The sequence below is a fragment of the Sphaerodactylus townsendi genome, linkage group LG01 (genome assembly GCF_021028975.2).
Source record: "Sphaerodactylus townsendi isolate TG3544 linkage group LG01, MPM_Stown_v2.3, whole genome shotgun sequence".
NCBI lineage: Eukaryota > Metazoa > Chordata > Lepidosauria > Squamata > Sphaerodactylidae > Sphaerodactylus > Sphaerodactylus townsendi.
Window position 1 is genome coordinate 111152050 of NC_059425.1, and position 23459 is coordinate 111175508.

Sequence of the window (23459 nt, forward strand, 5' to 3'; positions counted from 1 at the left end):
AATCCCAACTGAGCTCCACACTACAAGCATCATCCATCCATCCATCCATCCATCCATCCATCCATCCATCCATCCATCCATCCATCCATCCATCCATCCATCCATCCATCCATCCATCCATCCATCCATCCATCCATCCATCCATCCATCCATCCATCCATCCATCCATCCAAATCCATCCATCCATCCATCCATCCATCCATCCATCCCTACCTCCATACCAATCCATCCATCCATCCATCCATCCATCCATCCATCCATCCCAGTATCCATCCACGTCCCCAAATCCATCCATCCAAGTCCCAATCCATCCATCCCAAATCCCATCCAAATCCAAATCCATCCATCCATCCATCCATCCATCCATCCATCCATCCATCCATCCATCCATCCATCCATCCATCCATCCATCCATCCATCCATCCATCCATCCATCCATCCATCCAACTTCCTTGGAGAAAATTCTGCTTTGGAAGTTCTTTCCCCTCCCTAAATGCCACTCTCCCAGGTCCAACCTTCAGTTCTCCAAGTATTTAAGAACCCAGAGTTGGTAATCCTGCAATGTTTGCACTGTGTTAGCTGTTACAAGTAATTGGCTGCTTTGAATAGACTAAGGGGTAACCCCAGAAATAAGGGGGAACAAGATTTGTTCGTGGTGCTAATCAGGTATTGATGTTCCTGGTCGATTAGCCTTTGTTTCAGGGCACGATAGATTTCATTAAAAGTAAGCATGTTAAGTGCGTCAATGGAGTATCTTAGTATCCTATATTTTCCTCTCAACCAAACTATTCCCATTAAAGTTTGGATTGATAAGGGCCTGGAGGCAGAGACCCTCAACCTTAAAGCAAACACAAAGCGAGAACTTAAAAAGTTATAAGCCATGCTCATTTCCAGGAGATTTTGGCCAGTTTCAAGACAGAGTACTGTGTAGGGAACAGAATGGGGTAAGCCCAGAATCTTATAGAGAAAATTTGATTGCACTTGTTCAATTGATCTGTTCCAAGCCCCTATCCAAAATGGTACTTCATACAATAGTTGTTCAATAACCTTCATATTGAAGGTTTTGAGTGTCACAGGGACATACTGGTGACCTTCGTTGTAATAAAAGCGGAGTAGTGCTGTAGAGATGTTTTTAATAGTGGCAATTGCTATTTTGTGGTGGAATGCCCGACGCAATTTATAATGGGAAAAAAGTCCCAAGTATTTAAATTGTTTAACTTGCTCAAGTATGTTATCCTCCAAAACCCACCAAGGAGGACTCCAAGTAAAAACAACTATTTTAGATTTCTCAAAATTCAAAAATAAACTATTAGCTTTGCAATAGTCATTACAACATGTCAGAAGATTTTCAAGTCCCACTCCAGAACAGGAAAGAAATACAGCATCATCTGCATACAGCAAGATCAGGATGTGTGTGTATTGCTAAGCCTGGGGCAATGTGAATTAACACCCATTAAATGTGAGGACAGGTCATTGACAGAGAAGTTGAAAAGGGCAGGTGCCAAAATACATCCTTGCTTCACCTTCATGTGTTGAGCTTGTTTAACAGATGGTCAGCATAGAGCTTCTGCTTCCCTAATATTGATAACAACCTGATAAATCTATAGTTGACGGAAGATAGAAGGTCACCCTTCTTATGTATTAGAGCAATAATTGCATTTCTCCATGCTGGGGATATTTCTGAGCAAAGAGCTTTGGTAACATCCAAAATATTTCAGTGAGTATAAGGTCTGAAAGTATAATCCTCTTTTCACTAAATTAATTATTGATGGTAATGCAAAACGATTTAGAACACATCTGTGTTTTGTAATCTGATCCTAAAAGAAATAGGGAAGTTTTCTTGGTTATCAGGTAGAAGTTTTCGTTCAGTTCAATTCAGTTCAGTTCCAATAATGCCTCTTCCTTTTATTTCAAAACTGTACCTTATATTAGTTCAAGATCCAATTCCTCAGCCACACAAATTAGATTAATAAAATGTATTTGGAAAAAAGTATCAAAGGTTAAACATAGCAATTTAGATTAATGAAAATCTTAAGCGGTATTGCTTATACTTAGAGAACTATCTATGGCATAATGAAATCATCACTGTCAGGACACAATTTTTTACATGAAAATTGCACAGTGAATGCATTCTTCTGTTCTCATACTGCCCGAAAGTGTGTGTGTGGGAGAGTGTTATGAAAACCTAACAAAATAAATAAATAAATAAATTCATGTTGACTAGAAAAGATATTCACGGTTAATACACTGTCCCCCAATATTTCTATTTATTACCCTGCAAGTCTTTCTATCCGGATGGAATGTTCTCGGCCATCATGAAACTTGCCAGATTCGGGTTTGATGGTTAGTCTGCGTGGATCCTTTGTCCCTGTAGAGATGTGCACTTCTAGCCGACCTCTATTTAGAAACATGGCATAATAGACCTGAAGTGTAAAACCACTATTGTTAGAGATGCAGCCTTTTTCAACAGAACCAGTACTCTGACTTTACTGTTCTTCCAGGGCCATTCCCTAACCCTGCATTCTTCCCCTTGACACATGACAGAAAACAACTGGTTCTTCCATTATATTCTTCCATTAAAAGAAATTAAGAACTTGCTGAGAATCCACTTCAAATTGTAGCGCTGATAACCATGACTTTATATTAGCATGCACATAATGTAGCAACCAGGACATTTCCCCTTCAAAAGCAGTCCTCTTCAACAAAGCTTTGGTAAGAACAACTTCCAAGCAGTCACTTCCTGAGGCTCTTGATTTGTTTCTGTTAACAGGTAGAGAAACCCTTCGTTGAAACAATTAATTTGACAGTGCAGAACGTTGTCTTCTGCTCACTATGCTGTAGGATACAAAAAGCCAAACAACAAATCATTCTGTACCTGCCCAGTCTGCCTGCGTTTCCTTCTTGGGGTTACAGGGGCCCCATTTGTACCAAAGAGTATGATGCCAGATTCATTCCTAGTGCTGAAAGACAAATTGATTTCTGTTCCCAGGTCAAAAGAAATGGGTGGCAGCTCCACATAGCCTGGTTTAGGGAAGCTGACTGTGAAGACATTCTGTAGAACAGAAGAACCAAAATCAGCATGGCCTATAACACTGTATTGCAACAACCCATCACACTTAAGCATATAGCAGTTTGCTTTCATTCAGTTGCTGTACAAGCATCTGCTTAATTTGTTAATAATTCAGGATTAGAAAACATCTGGAAATTTTAAATTCAGTCAACAATAGCTGTATGGTCAGGACTGCTCATAGCAATCACAGTTTAAAACTGATATTAACTTAACAAGCTGTGAATAACTTGAGATTAAGTTTTCTGAAGGAATTCACCCATTTGCTGCAATCACTATATAAGACCCTGCTTTGGATGTCCCTGCCTTTGTTGCTATGATTAGTTTGTATTATGCTTTACATCTATAATAGATGTTATAATATAGTTGAGCCTTGAGTATTTCCTGGAAAGGTGGAATGTACATGATTTGAGCAATTAAGAAAATAATCATCATTACTATGGTTTCTAGGGATGTACAAAAGTATATAGCCCAATCTCATCAGATTTCAGAGCTAAACAGGATCAGTACTGAGATGGGAGACCACCACAGGAAGATGTATTGTTGAAGGCTTTCACAGCTGAAATCTACTTGCTGTTGTGGGTTTTCTAAACTGTATGGCTGTGGTCTGGTAGTCTGTTCCTAAAATGTTGCCCACATCTTAGGGCTGGTGTCTTCAGAGGCATGTCACAATAAACACATCTTATAGTGAAATGCCTCTGAAGACGCCGGTCATAGATGTGGTTGAAAAACCACCAGACCATGGCCACACAACCTGGGAAACTCACAACAGCCACCAAGAAAGACTTTGCAGAGGAAGGCAATGACAAACCACCTCTGCGTCTCACTTACCTTGAAATAACTATGGGGTCACCATAAGTCAGCTGCAAATTGACGGCAATTTACGTGCACACATGGTTACTAAGATGTAGCATGGAGACTCATAATATATCACAAACCTTCAAACTTAAGATGGATACAAGGCAGCTGTGAATTCCGCCAATCCTTTTCCTCATTCTGTCATGCGGAAGGTATGCTGCACAGCAGTTAGAAAAGAACTGAAGGTATGACTAGTAGGATTAGTCAGGAGAAATCATGGCTCATTTTAATGAAATTAAATCTCTCATAATTTTGCTAACTCCTCCTGGCATACTGATGTGTGCCATGCTTTATGGTTGGTCCAAATGCTGGAAAGTGGGCCAGTATTAATTCTGAACAGGAATTGGCTTTATAGCCAACACTGTACATTTCCCTGCACTGGGGTTTGCTTATACTCCATCACCAATCCATTAAGCTCCGTTATTTCTCATTGCTTTATTTTCTGATAAGTATGCCAGCTTGTCCCAACTCATAAATAAGACATGGACTGTCCATGCTGTACTGGTTTCTTCAATGGAAGATATTAGAGTGAAGATATTATATATCACTGAATAATGAAACTTATGTATGTCTGCTTAAAACAGCAATTTCAAATGCACTCACAGTTTCAAATGCTGTTTAGAATTTTTTCAAACCACAATCTGCCCACTAAAATGAACATATCTTGTGTTGGAACAATGTGTTGTATGCAGTGATCTACAGAGGCAAGGATCTCCTCCCACCACTATTCCTTCCTGATACTGGGAAAGTATATTCCTTGGGTCACAGGACTTGCATGGATTAACAGTCACTTGGATGAGGAGGCTATAGTGAGAAGAGGGGAAAAGAAGCAATCGGTCTCTCCTCGTCATCCATCAGTAGAGCTGCTCTGATTGAAGACGAGGAATGATGATTTTGTCCCCGTCTCCTCTCCCCTGCAGCAGCCTTCTGACTGACAGTTATTTCATGTTGGTACTGTGACCCCAGGTATGAACTTTCTTTGGTCAGACACCTGTGGGGAAGAACATAGAAAAGATCAATGCCTGTCAGCAGCTTCTATTAATGGATCTCATTGGATCCAAACAAATGCTTGGAACACTATACCTACTAGGTTTTTTCCCCCTAAATACATCTTTTTAATTACTTCATGAAGCTGTTAAATCCAATTTCCTTTATATTCTCCTACATTCTCTTCATCTTGGGAGCATCAATCTCCTAATCATGATGTTGAGTATGATTTACCATGCAGATGCTCCCAAGCATGAATAGTTTCCTTGCCACCATGAGCACATAGTCCAGGAAAAATCAATTTAACTGATATTGGATCTCTCTACATGGGATTATGAGAACTACAAAACATAGAGAAGTGAGGTGAGTCACCATAGAAAAGCAGTTTGGCATAAGAATAGCAATGACCATAACTGCAACCCTAAGAGACAAATTTTAAAAAGCTGAGCTGCATTAATAAGCAGTAGCATTTTCCAGCATGATGAAGGTAGACTCCCTGGCCATTATAGAGAGAGATAATAGACATCATATTGTTAGCTTTTTCTTTGTTATGAATGTGTTCCCTCTGAATTGTGCCCTAGTTTTTATTGATAGGATACAGGATAATTCTTAGGTTGTTCAAGAGTCATAAAAAAACAATCAACTAACCTCTAGTGTACATCCTTTGGTAATGCCAACGTAATCAGGACTGCTTAGAAGATTGTACGGTGTCCGGGAAATTTCAATATCTTTGAGGCAGCCCGAGTATTTCTTTAAATTTACTTCAGGTCTGGAAACATGAAGTCAAAGCAGATTTATTCTCAAGTTAAACTAGTCCTTAAACTTTCACAGTGCACAGGATGAGGTGTACAGCCACAAAAGTGCTCAAATTGTTTTCTGTATTGAAGTTTTAAACACACTGATTGAGGGCAAATTAGTCACAGTTATATCCCATTGAAACCAATGGGATAAATTAGTCATTTAAAATCCCACTGGTTTTAATGGGAGTACTAAGATCAATAATCACAGTAAAAACAAATGAACTAACATAGCCTCAGAACTATACATCTTTTTTTTTAGTGATTCATGTGACTCTGTTCTGTTCTAGATCTGGTGCTTGTGACAAATTCAACTGTCAAACTGCCTAGTCACATGGGGGATATGCTTGAAACAGATTATGTTTGATTCAAAGTACTCAAATGAAGAAAAATTTACAGAATCCCTGCAGTCTAAACTTATGCCTGCCTGATTTCTTCTGATTGTGGCCTTTCTGTATAAACTGTCTTTCATCATATGCTAGAAAAGGAGAACTTCCCCTAATTTTTCATTTTAGTACTGTTCTTAACCATGAAGATGCCCAAGATAAATGGTCCCAGCACTACTCTTAAGGTCCAGATTGAAATCGCTATGCCCCATTGCTTAGGCAAGAGGTACATTTGGGCTTGCCCGCAGAGACTTATGGATCCCATTAGGCTGAGGCATGCCGGGGGAAAATGGCACTCTGTGCAACACCTGCTCCCGGCGCTCCCCCAACCACACCACCCCTGTGCTTCCCTGGTGCCCCACTTACATTAGCCAATGGCAGTGCAACCTGGCAGGGCTGGGCTGAGGGGCGCCTGGTGGACCAGGCAGTAGGGGCGGCCCATGGGAGCCATGGGGCAGGGCTTGAGCCTGGCGGGGCCGGGCAGGGGAGCTGGCTGGAGCCTGGTAGTGGTGAAGGCCGAGGGGCACCTGGCATGCTTGCGGCAGGCTCCTAACCCAGCTGCTTCTGAAGGAGCCTGGGAACCTGCCAAGGGATGCTCCTTGGCCCAGCCTTGCTGGCTGAAAGGCCCATCCGAGGGAGAGCCCATGGCAGGCTTCCAGCCTGGCTGCTAGGAGCACCTGAGGCAGGAGACTGCCACGGGTCCACCAGGTGCCCCCCACATGATTTAATGGGGGCGCTCGAGGTCAATTGACCCCCATGTCCCTCTGGAAGATACACCACTGCCATTGGGTTCCAGAACATGCTGCAGGAGTCACCACCTGCCGGTGACTCTCTTGAAAAGCTGATAGGGAGCTGGGAAATCCAGCTCTCTGAAGCGATCGTGATCGTTTCACCACAGCATCCTCTCTGTCCCTGGTCCAACTTGGCCACTTGGTATACTGAAGAGCTGAGGAGGACTAAACAGGAACTGAGACGACTGAAGTGAGTGTGGCGGCGTACTCGCAACGAGGAATCGAGACACTAATTTAGGATGCTAATGAAAGCTACGAGAATGCAGTGAAGGAAGCAAAAAGAATATTTTTGCCACTACCATTGCTGCTGTGAGTTCTCACCTGGCACAATTGTTTAGGGTAATTCAGACACTTATGACCTTGAATACAGGTCCCAGATCTCAGGAATTGGCATTTAGCTATGAGGCTTTTGCAAGCTTTTTTGCAGATAAACTCTTGTCTCTCTGCTGCGGCCTTCCTGCCACATTTAATACAGTAAATGAACTAGAGCCCCTTGCTCATCTTCTGGTTCTTGTTTAGAACAATTCAGACTGCTTGACCACACTGATGTCAACAGGACTCTGGCTGCTACTCAATTCACTACTTGTCCTCTCGATCCATGACCATCCTGTCTGGTGAAGGCCAGTGAAGAAGCGCTATGGGTCCTCCTGTTGAAAATTATCAACTTCTCCCTTGAGCAAGGAGTATTTCCAGGGTGGTTAAAAGAGGCAGTAGTCCACCCAGTCTTAAAAAGACCACCTTTAGATCCTTTGGATCTGGCCAATTACTGCCCAGTTTCAAATTTATCGTTCCTGGGTAAGGTAATTGAGAGAGTGGTTGTGGAACAGCTACTGATTTTCCAGGATGATGCAAAGGTATTGGATCCCTACCAGTTCAGTCTATTTGTATATGCTGGTCTCTGACTGTAATCGGAATATATATATACCAGTCCAGTTCAGAGTTTATACGTTCATTCAAGTTTGTATGACCATACATGAAGGATTCATTGATGTACTCATGTTGTGCTGATACATACTGTCAAGATTCTTTCCAAACCATTTGTAAAAAATATAAGACCAGAGAATCTACGTTAAAACATTAATTTCATGTTTTGAGTTACACAGCTTGAGTGCTGATAGTGTTATTACATTTAGTGCATACAGCTATCACAGCTAAGGTCAAATTCTCTGCTGCTTCACAACCATCCTGACATTGTATTGTCGAAGGCTCTCACGGCCAGATTTAGTGTGTAACAAACTTCTCTCTGTGATACACCTCTGAAGATGCCAGCCATAGATGCAGGCGAAATGTTCGGAACAAGATCTACCAGACCATGGCCACACAGCCTGGAAAACCCACAACAACCAATCTGAAATTGCTGCTAAGATGGCAGTAAAGGTGATGGTCAGAAGCTGCCTCTGCCCCCTCGACCTACTGCCAAGACAGGAGTTTTGGAAGTGGATGGGAAAGTGAGGAGGAGAGGGAGCCTCCATCCCCCTATTCCCTATATGTCACTGGACCTGGGAAAGATGGGGGATATCAGAGCAAACCCACTGCAAGAGTCTCTTGGTGGGGAAGAGGAGGGGAGTGGTGAGCTATCTGGAAAATTGCTAATCTGGACAGGGGAGGCTAGAATTCTCTACTGTGTGAGCCTCACAGGTCCCTACTTGTGCTACAGGTCCTTACATTGTCTGAGCAGAAGATTTTTAAAATTCTATTGGCTGGAGTTAACCAACTACTGCATTAGTAGCTAAGCTTTTGTCCCCTGCAGTGAAAACGTCAGCTGAGATAATGTCCTGTGTATAATTTTCTTTGATAATTGTTAGTCCTTTTTATTGTCTGATGTATTAGGATGAATGAAAGAAATAGAGATAGGATTTTAGGTAATTAATTAATTAATGTTGTTCTGTTTCTGGATGGCTTGTAGGCCTTAATAAAGAGTGAGTGAGTGACTGACTCTCTCTGCATACAGGATTTAAAGGCCTGAACATGTTCAGTCTTAATTTGGGTATTCTGCCAGACAGGTTGCACAGGAATCACCCAGAGCCATATCTTTTTTTTAATATATCAAACTAGGCCCTATTTTTGTTACAATATTTATCTGAGACAACTACTTTATAAAAGTAAATTCTTCCCCTGCTCCCAACAGTAGTCTTTCTGAAGATACAGCAACTATAGTTAATCCTCTAATCCATGTTACTGCAATTACAGGATACAGAGATTGGCAGCATCTTTACAGACACAACTTGGCTGGTATACCAAGTGGAAATGCACAGGGAAATTAAATCATGAGGTTGGGAAGGGAAAAAAAACTCTGATAATTCAAATGTATGCACAATCTTAATTATCAAATGATTCTTCATTATAATTTATTGACAGTTCAGGTACATACCAATAACTTTTTTTTCTGTTGTCAGGCTTTTTTTGTTTTTGCGTCATAGCCATCCCAGCAAAGCACAGCATGTTTATCATGAAAGCTGCAAATATCTGATAGCTGATACTAGCAAAAGAAGGAAAAAGCCTCACCACACTGCAATTCTTCAGAAGTAATCTGCCTCACCAAGGTGTATATACTGGAGCTTCATCACTCAAACTTAGTAGAGTTCCTTAATTCTATATCCTAAAGGAGCCTGGAGTGTACCATGTTTGAACAGTAGAAGGAAGCAGGAAAATAGATGCTTAATCAGTTCTAGAACTGGTCTCTCTAAACTGATTTTTCATCCATGGTAGGAAAAATATAACTCATATTATATTAGGAAAATATATATAAGTGTCCCACATCACACAGCATGGATGGAAAAGTAGCTTGAGGAAGTAGTATTTTAGCTGAAAAGTGACCTGAGGGAAAATGGCTAAGTGATCATTTTACATACACATACAATTTTTTAAAAGTTTCATTTAACTGCATAATTTGTAGTCTGAGCCTCAAACAGAAACTTCCAGAGCCATTTCAAATACATTTCCCATTTGTCAGTAATTAACTACTACCAAACAATATGGAAGACTTCACTTAATTGTAAAAATTTTCAGTGACACAAATAGGGTTGCCAACTTCTAGGTGATTGCTGGAGATCTCCCAATAGTACAACTGATCTCCGGGGAAGAGAGATCTGTTCACCTGAAGAAAATGGCCACTTTGGATGATGGGCTCCATGTCATTATACCCCATTAAAGTCCCTCCCTCCCAACACCCCACTTCCTCAGGCTCCACCCTCAAAATCTCCAGGTATTTCCCAATCCTGAGATGGCAACCATAGACCAAAATCTTGTATTCCATGGTTTTGAAAATTAATCACTAAAATGTTGAGTTCATTCCTATGTTAAAAGAGCCACAATATTAAATTCTAGATTAAATTTTGTATGAACCCAGGAAAGAGTCTGAAGATCCTATTATTTAAAGCAATGGCCAAAATATGGGAGATAATATTTTCTTTTGTTTTTAAAATTCATCTTCAAGTACATCTGGTGGACCTGGGTTTCATCTTCCAAATAAACCAACACAATTTCTCTTCATTAACAGAAGCAATGTACACCTGAAAGCCAAATACTAAGGACAAACAACAGGTTAGGCTATAGCCCATATCCTGCTTTTGAGGATGCAGGAATATTTTTCTGGCCTCTGCTGGAAATAGAATGGTTGACTTCATGAAATGAGCCATCAAAGGCAGCTGTAATATTATACCCTCAAAGGCTTCCGGCTACCATTGCTCCTGGCCTCCATCACTGGGCCTACTACAACCTCTCCCTCCCTAATTACTACTGCCTTCGCCAGGGCTATTATGGCTCCTGGCCACACATACACCACCATTGGTGCTGGGCCTGGCATGGCTCCTGGCCTCTATCCAGACCTGCTGGAGCTTCTCCTCCAGTTACTATGGTACCTGGCCACACCTCCATTGTCACTGCTGCTGTCTGGAGGAGGTAGGTGTATTGTCTGCACATTCACAGACAACAATCTTATTTGGGGAGAGATTTAAACCCTCAACATATTTAACTGTTTTCAGGTTTTTCTGAAAACCCTGGGGTTCCCCAAGGTTGGAGAAAAATCTCCATTCTTTCATTGTGGGCCCAATCTAAGGATTTAGATATCCACTGATTAGCCCACATTTGACTATTTAGAATATACAATACATAGGAAATACCTATGGCCATACGACAGATACTTCTAGGCTGAGTGGAAAGGCTTGGGTCATATGTTTATATAAACTAAATAAATAATCTTTTGAGACTTTTCCTCAATATTACAGGTTTAGGAACGTATTTAATCATTCACTTATTCCATACTGAGCAGAAACTCTGACTGAATTTTTTAAATACATTCTTGACTAAGATTTGATTTTTTTAAACCAAGCTGGTCCTGATATAATTGATTGATAAAAGATCCAACACAGCAAGATGTAAACAGCTGTGCAAAGATGCTAGCTAAAGTGTTTGTTGCAGCAAGAGTGCGCACAGCGTGCAGCAAAGCTGTGTTAAGTACTTAGGAGTGGCTTGATTTGCTGCAGCAGGATCTGTTGCCAAATGAACAGCCCCAGAGCAGCAGCTGGAACAAATATGCACACAAATTGCTTTCTGCTTTGCCACCTGTTGCAAGCTGCGCTTAACCCATGCAAAGCATAAAGCATGCAAGTATTGATTTAAATTGGACATCTTTTACCTTGACTTTATACTACAATCAAAATGAAAAGAGAGAAAGAAAAAAAAAACACAATTACATAATGTAATTATAATATTTATGGCAAATCACATCTATATGATATAGATTTTACAGACTGATCCTGACATCTCCCATAAAGAATAGATCCAAATGTAAGCTTTCTGTTGTATGTTAACCCATGTACGCTATATATTAACTGAGAACCAAGTTAGCATTGAGTTACGAGTCTCCACAATAGGATTGATTAAGTGACCTGAACCAATCTTAGTCTTAGCCCTCCAGAGTGCAATATGTAAATAATCCCGATCTTACAGAGTCATTATATGAGTGACAATAGAATAATGTATGTGAAGCAGTACGAACATTTGAAAGTACTATACGATTGCTAAGTATTATCCTGTGCAAAATTACTATTCCTATGAATAACCTTGAATAGAATGGAAAGATGTGCCAAATAAAGACCAATGCAAAAATCCACAACATTTCACAGAAACTAATAAAAGACTCACCTGACGACTCCACCTTCTTTGCCTAGTAGCTGTAAATAGCATGTACCCTTGCACCAAACCATTGGGGCAGCCCCAAAAGCCCCAGGCTAGCATTCATCAGAGTCGTGCAGTTCTTTTCTTTTTAAAAGACATCTGTGCTGTTAAATTGACTTTTGCACTTTTAATCCCTCTCCCCACTCCTATCCTGCTTGTAGGCTGGTGCTAATGCTTGGCTCACCCAGTCCAACAGTGTCAGAAATCTTGGACCTACATTGCCTTGGGAGTCTTGAGTTGTTGTTAAAAGCAGTATCCAAGGCTTCTCCCACTAGGACAGTGGTGGCGAACCTATGGCACTCCAATTGGCCATGCTGGCAGGGGCTGATGGGAATTGTAGTCCATGAACATCTGGAGTGCCATAGGTTCGCCACCACGGCACTAGGAGAAGGAAGAAATTGGCCCTTCATTACCCTCACCAGATGGGGCAGAATGGGGCAGAAGCGATCCTACCCCAGGTCCACATAAGCACTACAGAAGGAGGAAGAAAACTTGGAATTCAGTTTCATGTCCAGTGGCTGTTTCCCCCTTTCTTTTCAGTCTGAACTTTGCTTGAACTCAACCATACAACCAGACTAATGGAAATTAACTAATGTAATTCGTTTTCTTTTGGTTATAAGTGTTGTAATAACCAGAATAATGAATGAAACTTGTTTTGTTTTTTATTAGTTAATAAACATAAAACTATTATGTATGCAGTAGTTATGGACCTGCCTGATTGGGTATGAAAAGAGTACCCTGTGCCATTTCTTGCTGCTTCCTATCGTATCCATTTCTAAACATAAGGCCTGAGGCTGAGTGACTTCATTAGAGATTGAACCTACCAACTCAATGCTCCTTTATACAATTTTAAAAGGTATTATTACGCACTAAATTATTTTTGAATGGGAGATAGGAGAGGAAATACTCTGGGGTCATAATAACAAGCTCATGGCATTGCACACATAGGCTGCTCATCTCCCCACCCACAACAGCAGCTTCTGATGTTGTTTTACAGGAAATTATGAAACTACCTCAGCCTCAGAGGCAGCCACTGAAGTGACATGAAGCATGGCCATTGTTGGAAAGAGAATTTTCACCTGCGTTTAATTGGGAATGTCTTTTTTAATTATTTTTGGAAAATACAGTTGTAAAAGAAGATCCTGGATGCTGTGTTCTCACAGGAAGCAGTGAGCTAGCCATCTAGTTAATACCATAGAGATGGTACAGCTCAGCAACCTCCTCTGTTGCTACAGGGGATCTCTGAGTAAAGAATATTTACAACAGCAGGTGCTGGTCCTTCTCTGTATCTTCCTCACTATATCTTCCTCACTCTCTTTCCCTTGCACCATCTTCCCTTTTCCTGTTACCAATATATATGCCTTTTTCCTTCACTAAACAGAATAATCAAGGAGGTACTTGTGGGAAAGTGAGGAAGAATGATTGGTTTCCTTCCTTCTCAGCTCCATGGAACTACTACACAGGCACACATTCCAGATTATAGTGTGGCAAAAGTTAATCTTCTTCTCAACTGCTGAATACTTTTGCTCAATGACTTCATGAAAATGTCTGGCAGTGGAATGCATGTAAGTGTGGTGCAATTGTAATTGTGTGAATGAATATTAATTACTGTCCACCATACAGTAGCTGCAGTAACTAAACTTCGGGGATAGGGTGGTATAAAAGTCCAAAGAATAAATAAACGAATTGCATGTCAAACCTCCTGTTGGCACATGGTTTGTACCTTCATAAGCAGCATTTGTGCATTCACTGGCTGTGATTAATGGGTTTGAGCAGTATCCCATGAAGGAATGCTAAGATGTTAGTGCAGAAAAAAGATCACTATGTAAAGTTTCAAAGGTTAGCCATGTTGGTCTGTAGGAGAACAGTTACATTCAAGTCCATTAGCACCTTGGAGCCCCATCCAAAGAGGGGGAGGGAATCCAGTCGAGGGAGCAGTGTGCCCCAGCAGAGGGGTGATTCCGCAGGCATGTGGCCACTGCCACTGGAACATGACATTGGATGCCATGCCATATTCCATAGCTCCTGCCGCTGACAGCACAGTAGGTGTGGGCTGGGGGCATGGCCAGAGAGAAGAAGAAGAGTTGGATTTATACCCTCCCTTTATCTCCTGCAAGGAGACTCAAAGGGGCTTACAATCTCCTTGCCCTTGCCCCTTCCTCCCCACAAACATGCTGTGAGATAGGTGGGGCTGAGAGAGCTCAGAAGAACTGACTAGACCCAACTGGCATGTGTTGGAGTGTAAAGCTAATCTGAATTCCTCAGATAAGCCTCCACAGCTCAGGCGGCAGAGCGGGGAATCCTCCAGATTAGAGTATCCCTGCTCTTAACCACTACGCCACAGAGGAGCTAGCTCCCTTCAGGCCTTTGCCAGTGTTATGCTGGTGGCCCATAATTTGGACTTAATCCACCCCTTTGGACAGTGTAAATCTACTGAGGCCCATAGTGGCTTCTTGGTGGCTGGGAGACTTTTTCACTTTTTGAGCCTCCCCATGGTGCTGGGAACCCTCTTTGGGAGTGGTGGCTGGGCGTGGCTGTGGTGCTTGGCTCTTGGATGGGGCTGCTTGAGACCAATAAGAATTTCAAAGTATAAGACTTTCAGAATCACAGCTTGCTTGGTATCAAAGGGAATATAGACACTTGAAAGCTTACACTCCAAAAATCTTATTGGTCCCTGAAGTGCTCCTGCACCCTAAAATCTCACATGTCAAGATACACAGAATGGTAAATGATGTAAAGGATGTTTTTTTCCTCCCATAATATTGGAGTTAACAACTGGAGCTTCTACATGGTGTGCAAAGGACTGTCAAAATTAACTCACACAATGCATAACAAATATACAGAATTCACTACTAGAAGCCTATTTATTTAGACAGCTTAGTGATTTCACAGATTCATGGGTGATAGTCTTTATCAAGGGGCTTTGGAAGAGAAGAAGAAGAAGAGTTTGGATTTATATCCCCCCTTTCTCTCCTGCAGGAGACTCAAAGGGGCTTACAATCTCCTTGCCCTTCCCCCCTCACAACAAACACCCTGTGAGGTAGGTGGGGCTGAGAGAGCTCCGAGAAGCTGTGACTAGCCCAAGGTCAGCCAGCTGGCGTGTGTGGGAGTGTACAGGCTAATCTGAATTCCCCAGATAAGCCTCCACAGCTCAAGAGGCAGAGCTGGGAATCAAACCTGGTTCCTCCAGATTAGATACACGAGCTCTTAACCTCCTATGCCACTACTGCTCCTACGCCATGACATCTAAATGGACCCTTCACATAGAAGGATAAAGCACCTCAGCTAAGACAACAAAAAAGATCCTTACGATTAAGCCCTACATGTGAGTTTCCAGAGGAATTTGGCTGGCTACTATGACAAACAGGATGATTGACGATGGGTCTATGCTCTCACCCATCAAGGAAACTCTTTTTGTGTGTGTAAAATGAAGTATTTTATGGGGTACAACTTATGCAGTTTGGCCATTTTATTCTATTGTTTTAAATAGATGAAGCTGCTGCATCTAATAGGACTACTAATGTTATACAGTAACACTACTTTGGTGGATTCTGCACAGGCAAAATATAATCGGTGTAGGACATTATATAAACAGTGGAGGGGACTTCGCACAGGTCCCATTCCCAAAATAAGTTTGGCCCATTTTATTCCCCTCAACCTGGAATTTTTGAAGATCACTAAACCAGTGATCCTTTTGACAATCCCAGGTTAGAGGTGCCTCTGCAAGAACACAACTGGCAGGAGATGCTTTATTTCCCTCCCTCTTACCTGTTTACTTTAAGTTGCGTGCCGTTCACTGTCAGGGAAAATCTGCCAACCACCTTTCTGTGCAAGTTGCCCGGCAGGTTGTGGGCACATTCTCTGAGCGCCTGACAGGATACAAAGTCCACCAAGCACATTTTCTCTCCTGGAGCATGTATGACTGATCTATAGCAACATGTTCATTATTGCCCAGCCATTGCAGGGCAGTCCCTTTTTCTTTATTTTGTGTATTGCACATGCGTGGCTACACAGGTGCAGCTGATCATATTGGGGGATGATCAGCATGGTTGTGGGGGTTCATTTTTAGTATGCCTGCACAGCTGTGCATGTGTTGCAGGAATTTTATTTAAAAGAGAAGTGTCTACATATGAAGGCGCAAAAGTAACCCAGATTATTTCCATCGGCTCCAATTGCTGCCTGAATGGGTGAAGGGCACACATATGAATGGGAAAAGAAAAACAGGTTCCTTTATAACATATGCTGTGCAGAATCTACTTTTGTGACAGACAGAACTGCAGAAATATTTTCATGACTTCCCAAAGGTTATTTCAAAACAGTTAAAAGACCTATTAAATCTAACACCTCACCTTCTCTCCAAGTATTAAAGACTTGAAAGCATAAAAACATATTTTATACATAACAAACTTTACAATGGAATCTTTCCCTGACCACGTAATTCAATATGTACCTCATATGGAATAAAGGAAAAGAAACAAAAATGCATTCTGAGTTATCAAAAAATAATGGGGCAGATTATATGTTCTGCTTCATCCTAGGACCTTAAAAGCTTTCAGTCGTTTCTTCTCTTGAACAAATGGAGAGGGCGTGACTGCAGTGAAGACATTTTGGCTATGAGTCAAGGGCTTCTGCAATCTCCTGATTTCCTCTCGAATGTCCTCCCAGCCCAGTTTCCAGACCCGTGGTGGAAATGGAAACATGGATAAGAATAGAATTAAGACCCTCCTGTCTCCTGAAGCTTCTCTACTGCTAACTGTTCTGCCCATTCTCTATTTTTATAGGAGATGCTGTGCCTGGCCTTTGTAAGATGACAGACTGGGGAGAAACTTTTTCTGCAGGCAATATTAGAAGTGTGAGTATTTTTTTAAAAGATTTTCAAGAATTAGAAGTTTTAAGACAATTACAATATGTTAGTTCTTGCTTCAGTGTGGAACATCCGCATTGGACTCAATGGAAAGGTCTGATTCAGACCTTAGCATAAAAGTAGGTGATGACTTTTTCATTTGAACAAGAATCCTCCATCCCACTTGGGAAACTACTTTTGAAATTCCCTATGTCCCTAAAACATCTTCTCATACAATGTAGGAGAAATGCAATTTGAAAGGAAGATAGATAAAATTCCAAAGTTTCGGTAGTTAAAATGAGCAAGATCCCCTTCAAGCGTACACTTACACATACATATTTGGCATGTGGCTACCCCACATGGCAAGTCCATCATACTGATGCAAGTGTATGAACTAAGAAGTCCCACTGATAGAAGCAATCATATGGGATTTTTCACCTGATCAGATCAGGAAGACTCAGTGCAATTAGGTCTGCCTAGGGATTGCTGAATTTCTCTAAACTTCCCAATGGCATGGGACAGCATTATGGAGAAACATTTCCCATGATGATAAATAAGCGTGATGGGTCTCTCATGTAGCAGTTCTGCAGATTGCAATAAAGGAATATGATATGATTTGTTTCTTCAGCATCCACAGCATAAATCACACCTAAACAGAGGCAAGTGCGACAATCTAACAATGTTGGTGTTTCACAGTGTGATGGTCATACTGTTCTAGTCACGAACCCTAATCAACAAGAACTGAGATATGCATCAACTTTTCACAGATAGGATCTGATAAGTATACAAAAACATATATGTGCATGACTCAGTTCCCTCCACTGAAATGAATGGAAAATACATTCTATATGGTGGAGCACTATGAATGCAATGGAGCTCATACATTCTGATGAGATACGGGGATTACAGCATAATTAGAATAGTGATCACACTTCCCTACTCAATATATCTGGCATTTAGGGGCAGGTCTTACAAGACATGGGAATGAATGCCAAGGACCCTTTTCCAGTTTGGCCCACTCATGTGTAAAGAATTAGCCTCAGCTCATGCTGCTAGACAGTTTAGCAGATCCTCAGATGGGCAGAAAGGAAAAACTGGCAAGGGCAAATGTTGGAAGGGAAATAAGATGAGAAATAGCATGTGCTGTCTTTGTTTCTTGCCTTCCACAGACCCAATATTTCTTTCTAACAGCCTTTCTAACATAGAATAGTGCTGGTTCAGATGAATATTTTTATCTTTTCGAAAACAATGTCTACTATTGACCAAAGGAGGTGTTAAAATACAAAAGGTCATCCTTATGCTTTCTGTTCTTTCTATACCCAAATATACTATTTTGCAAAATTATTAATTAAATCAAGTTATAAACCCAATTTTGCTACAGAATTACTATTTTTACATATGTATTAAGTACAATTACCTTAGATTTCTCAGTGTTGGCAACCCACCAAAATATATTGGCTCATTGGCTTTCAAATTGAGGCCAAAATGTTTCCCAGTAGAAGTTGTCGATACGATCTCTTCCTGATTTGAGTCTATGTCTACAATAGATATGTTTGCTGAGAAAGGAGAAAAAGTTAACATATATCAGTCTTGAAGAATACAGTTCAACTGTTTTACATTAATTTAAGGGGAAAAAATAAAATAAAATGTAAACTAGGACTACTCTGCTGGTATAAATATAAGTTTTAAATTTCTGGGCGTTATGATTAAAGAGGACTTGACCTGGGGCGTACAGACTGCCACGGTGGTTAAGAAAGCCCAGCAAAGACTGTACTTTCTGAGACTTTTAAGGAAGCAACAACTGGATGGAAAACTTCACCGAAGGGTGTCCTTTTGCAGCTGTGCTATTACTTCCGAGAGTGTCCTAACCTACTGCCATCTGTGTATGGTTCTCCAGTTGCACAGTGTAGCGAATAGGAAAGGCGCTCCAAAGGGTGATCACTACTGCACAAAGGATTATCGGCTGCCCTCTTCCCTCCTTGGAAGAAATCTATAATTCCTGAAGCCTAAATAAAGCCCAAAATATTCTGAGGGACCCGTCTCATCCAGCACACTCTCTTGCAAACTGTTTACCATCTGACGAGCGATACAGGGCCTTTTAGAACTAGGACAAAGGAGGCTTAGAGACAGCCTTCTGCTCTAGAGACTGTGTAGCTATGCTAAACTCCTCTGCTTCATATTGATGTATTTGGGGCTGTGTAGGGATGGGTGGAAGAAGGGGAAAGTGAGGATGATGTATGAGTCTGAAATTGTGTGCATCGAGGAATGCTGCTGTAAATTTCGTTGTGCGTGCACAATGACAATAAAATGCTTATGCTTATGCTTATGCTTATAAATGTTTGCAAAGAGAAACTACAGACTCTAACATCATAACAACAATAGAATCTAAGATGACAGGCACCTCATATTCAGTAACTCTTCCCTTGAATAAGCTGCTAAGAAAAAATGAAACCCAGATTTTAAAGATCAGAGAAAAAATCTGACACTCTTGAAAACTCACATTGTCATATCTTTCTTATCTTAAATGCAGGACACTAACAGCTCGCCCAGTACGAAATGTCAGTAGTTACATACTTGGTTTTGTTTTTATAATTCCTCCTACTCATAAAAGTTTCACTTAATTGGGTCTCTCTCTCTCTCTCTCTCTCTCTCTCTCTCTCTCTCTCTCTCTCTCTCTCTGGATTTTATTTTAGGTGGAATTCAGTCACAACTATAGTAATCATGCAAATTAAACACACTTGTCATTTACATGAAGCCTCTTCTCCTTGCCATCCAGGAAACTGACTCTAAGAAAATGACCTATTGTGTATTTGGAGGAAGAGACACTACACTACTAGCATTTAACTCACTGTCTTTTAACGTAGTTTGAAAAATCCAAGATATGAAAGGTATCATGAAGCACAAAACCAATTTGCATTCTAACAGAAATAGTGTAGATTTGTTTTATGAACTTTCATCAACATCAGGGCACTGCATGAAAAAAAAACATTTTTCACTCCAATGCATTTTAGAGTATAATTTAGGCAGCTGTAAGGTAGAATTATGCCTGAAAAATTAAGCTCCCATTTTCAAAAGAAAATCATAAGAGACCTGTTTGACACTGCAATCAGTTACAGCTCACCCAAGCCATCTGTAATTTAAGCAAAAGAAGTTGCTAAATCACTTTCTTTTACAACTTTTTAAACCCAGCAATTTTGTACATCATCTTCCCCATGATTAGATAGTTAGCTGTGCTGGATAAGATAATTAGGACATTTATGATGTTATCGCTGCAGGAACTCACCTTGTTTTAGAATTCTTGACAAGGTGAATGATTTCCATTTCCCGTCATTGTGATTCTGGTTGCCGATAACAGAAGCTGTTCCTGAACCAAGATCGTAACTGACTTTAATACGCCCATCACTGAGCTCTATGCTCATGAAATCTTTCTGTTAATGAGAGACATTAGAAATGTTATTTAGATAGTGAAAGGCAAGCTCACTTTTCTAATGGCAAATAATCAGGGATGGTGACTAGTTTTTTTTTCTTCTGGCAATGTGCTTTTTTAAATATATATAAAGCTTAAGGTAATGCAAATAAGCCACTGTAGCAGGGTTCATTAGCTACTGCTTCAGTGCTTCAGGTCATTGAATAAAATGGAAGGATGTTGTTCTTTAATTTCCAATCAGGCAGTTAACCTATTGTGAATGGCTTGGTATGGTGAAGTGAGGGTAGCTTTCATTAATCATGAACTCCAGATCCAAGTAACATAAGAAATACCATCTGAGAAATAAGTAATTTCCAGTCCACAGCTGCAGTTTAATATTCTTTGAAAGACAGTACATATGTCCAAGTAAAGTATAAATTCATCTCTAAAACCAAGTACTACAAGGCAATATCAAGGAAAGGCCTTTATTTCTATGCCCATTGGCCAGCCTAAGTGAAACAGAAGGCTGGCCTAGATGGACCACTGGTCTGATCCAGCAAATCTTTTCTGATGTTCTTATCAGGAAAACAGAAGACATGGCTCCACTGGGTCCCATAGGGGTCTGGCCAAATGGAGGTGCAACACTTGTGCATAGGAAAGGTTAATGGTCTATGAGTGTATTTGTTTTGCCATCAAGTCACAGCTGACTTATGATGACCCAAAAGGATTTTCAAAGAAAGAAGCAGTTTGCCGCATCACACAAGTATTTCTTGGAGATCTGCTATCCAAATACTTGTCAGGGTCAGGGTATTTGACTGGCTCAAGGTCATATTTCCATGAAGAGTGGGAAATCGAACCTGGGTTTTCCTGATCCTATTCCAGTACCTGAACCACTACCCCTTGCTTGAATCTACCTGTCTACCTGTCTACCTACCTGTCTACCTACCTACCTGCCTGCCTGCCTGCCTGCCTGCCTGCCTACATGTGTGCATCTCACATATTCTCTTGATATAAAATATTCATATTCTTTATTAATAAAACAAAAGGCACAAGAAGTCAAATTCAGATTATACATAATTAGTTTATAACTTTTCAAAAACAGGTTGTCATGAAGAATTGACTTCTTATGTTTTCCTACAGTCTTTTACTTTAATTGCAAAAAGAACATATATTGGCCCAGTTTAGCTATAAACATAAAGAAGACTGTTATGCAGAATACTGTCATATAGTAGAACATTTACAACATTGCAATTTTAGAGACTCAGACTAGAACTGGGGAGAATCTAGCCCCCTCTTAATCACAAACAACCGAAGTGAGTTGACTTTGTGCATGTTACTTTGTTCTAGCTCAGGGGTCGGGAACCTTTTCCCCTCAAAGAGCCATTTGGCTCACCCACCCCCCACTCGCTGGCACGCCCCCCCTCCGGCTCCCCATACTTGCAGCTCAGCCCCCCTCCGCCATTACACCCGCCTGCAGGGCAGGCGTTGGAATAGAACCGGCATTCCAGAGCCTTTACCTGCGGCTGCCACGGTAGTGATCATGCTACTCCTTACCAGAATGCCAACCGGCAGAACGGCAGCGAGAAGCGATGCGCCGCCCTGCTCCCTTGCAGGCGGGGCATGCCAATTTCGGCGAGACGACAGCGGAAATGATAATACGCCCTGCTCATGCAGAAGGCGAGGTACCGCCAGCTCGGCTCGTAACCGACGCCCTGAGAGAACGATAACTCCCGCCCTGCTTTCCTTGCAGGGCGGGAGAAAATTACTTGGCCCGGCGGCTCGGCCGGGCCGGCAGCCGAGAACTTGATGCTCCACGCCCTGCTCGCTTGCAGAGGCGAGGAGAAGAGGTGCCAGAGCTCGAACGGGCCATTCGCCAGGGAATAACGATGCTCTCCGCCCTGCTCCTTGCGAGGGCGGGAGAAGAGGTGCACCGGCAGACCGGACGCGGGGTGCGCGATGCTCCCGCCCTGCTCCTTGCAGGAAGCGGGAGAAGAGGTGCCCGGCCGGGCCGGCCGCCGGGGTAACGATGCTCCCGCCCTGCTCCTTTGCAGAGCTGGAGAAGAGGTGAGCGGCGAGCTCGGCAGGCGGCCGCTTCAGAAACGATCGCCCGCCCTGCTTCTCGCCCGAAGGCGGGGAGAAGAGGGGCCCAGCGGCTCGGCTGATGGAGCAGCAAGAACAGCGGCGGAAGGAGGCCGCATGTCGGCTCGCTTGACATGGGTTCCGACCCTGTTCTAGCTGATAGAATTGTTGGGAGGAGTGCTTTAGAGGAAAAGTGAGATTAAAATATGATCGATGAATTGCTGATGTTTTTCTTTCACATCTGAATTTTGACTATCTTAAAGAAATTTTCTGTCTGAAAATATACTGGCATTTGTGGACAGTCACTTAAATGTCACTTTCTGTATTCATGTGTATATGTCAAAAAAGTAAGGACATATATTTCTACCGCAGGGTAATTATTAAATTCATTTAAGATTGGTTGTGGTGGGGTTTCCGGGCTGTGTGGCCGTGGTCTGGTGGATCTTGTTCCTAACATTTTGCCTGCATCTGTGGCTGGCATCTTCAGACGTGTATCACAGATTATTTGACAATATGAGTTGACTATTGACTATCTTAAATGACACAGTGTGTAACAGAGTACTATGAGTACTCTGTTACACACTGTGTCATTTAAGATTGTCAATATTAGCCTATGAATGTTTCTTTTAAAGTAGAAACACCAAATTTGATGACTGTCCTTACAAGAACTCCTGAGTTTGATATGAATTAGGTGAGGGGGGCAAATTTCATGGGACCCCATTTTCCCTCTATTTATGGGGCCTGTAAAATTGGACCCCTTGACCCAATCTGGACCAAACTCAGAGTCACTAGCAGCTGCCTGGGAAATTTGGTATCTCTACCACAAAAAATGGAACCGTCAGAGCCCTCCAAAGATTCCCCATAGTTGATAATGAATCTGTGGCAGACAGAAGAATCTCACCGAGAAAAGTTTTTTACCACCACAGTTCATTAAGGTAGAGTAGTGGTGGCGAACCTTTGGCACTCCAGATGTTATGAACTACAATTCCCATCAGCCCCTGCCAGCATGGCCAATTGGTCCAGAAGCGCTGGCGGGGGCTACAATGAAATTGTAGTCCACACCTAAC

General features: G+C 41.7%; 1 protein-coding gene across 1 annotated transcript in view; it reads right to left on the reverse strand.

Annotated features, from left to right (window-relative positions):
- Positions 1-23459, reverse strand: part of LAMA2 (laminin subunit alpha 2) — a 549054-nt gene that overhangs the window by 23298 nt on the left and 502297 nt on the right. The window contains exons 50-55 of the mRNA XM_048490901.1: positions 20191-20335; positions 18325-18463; positions 11523-11534; positions 5561-5681; positions 2876-3052; positions 2275-2423 (exon numbers count right to left, since the gene is read on the reverse strand). Coding sequence (XP_048346858.1) covers positions 2275-2423; positions 2876-3052; positions 5561-5681; positions 11523-11534; positions 18325-18463; positions 20191-20335 — 743 coding nt within the window. The remainder of the gene's footprint in view (positions 1-2274; positions 2424-2875; positions 3053-5560; positions 5682-11522; positions 11535-18324; positions 18464-20190; positions 20336-23459) is intronic.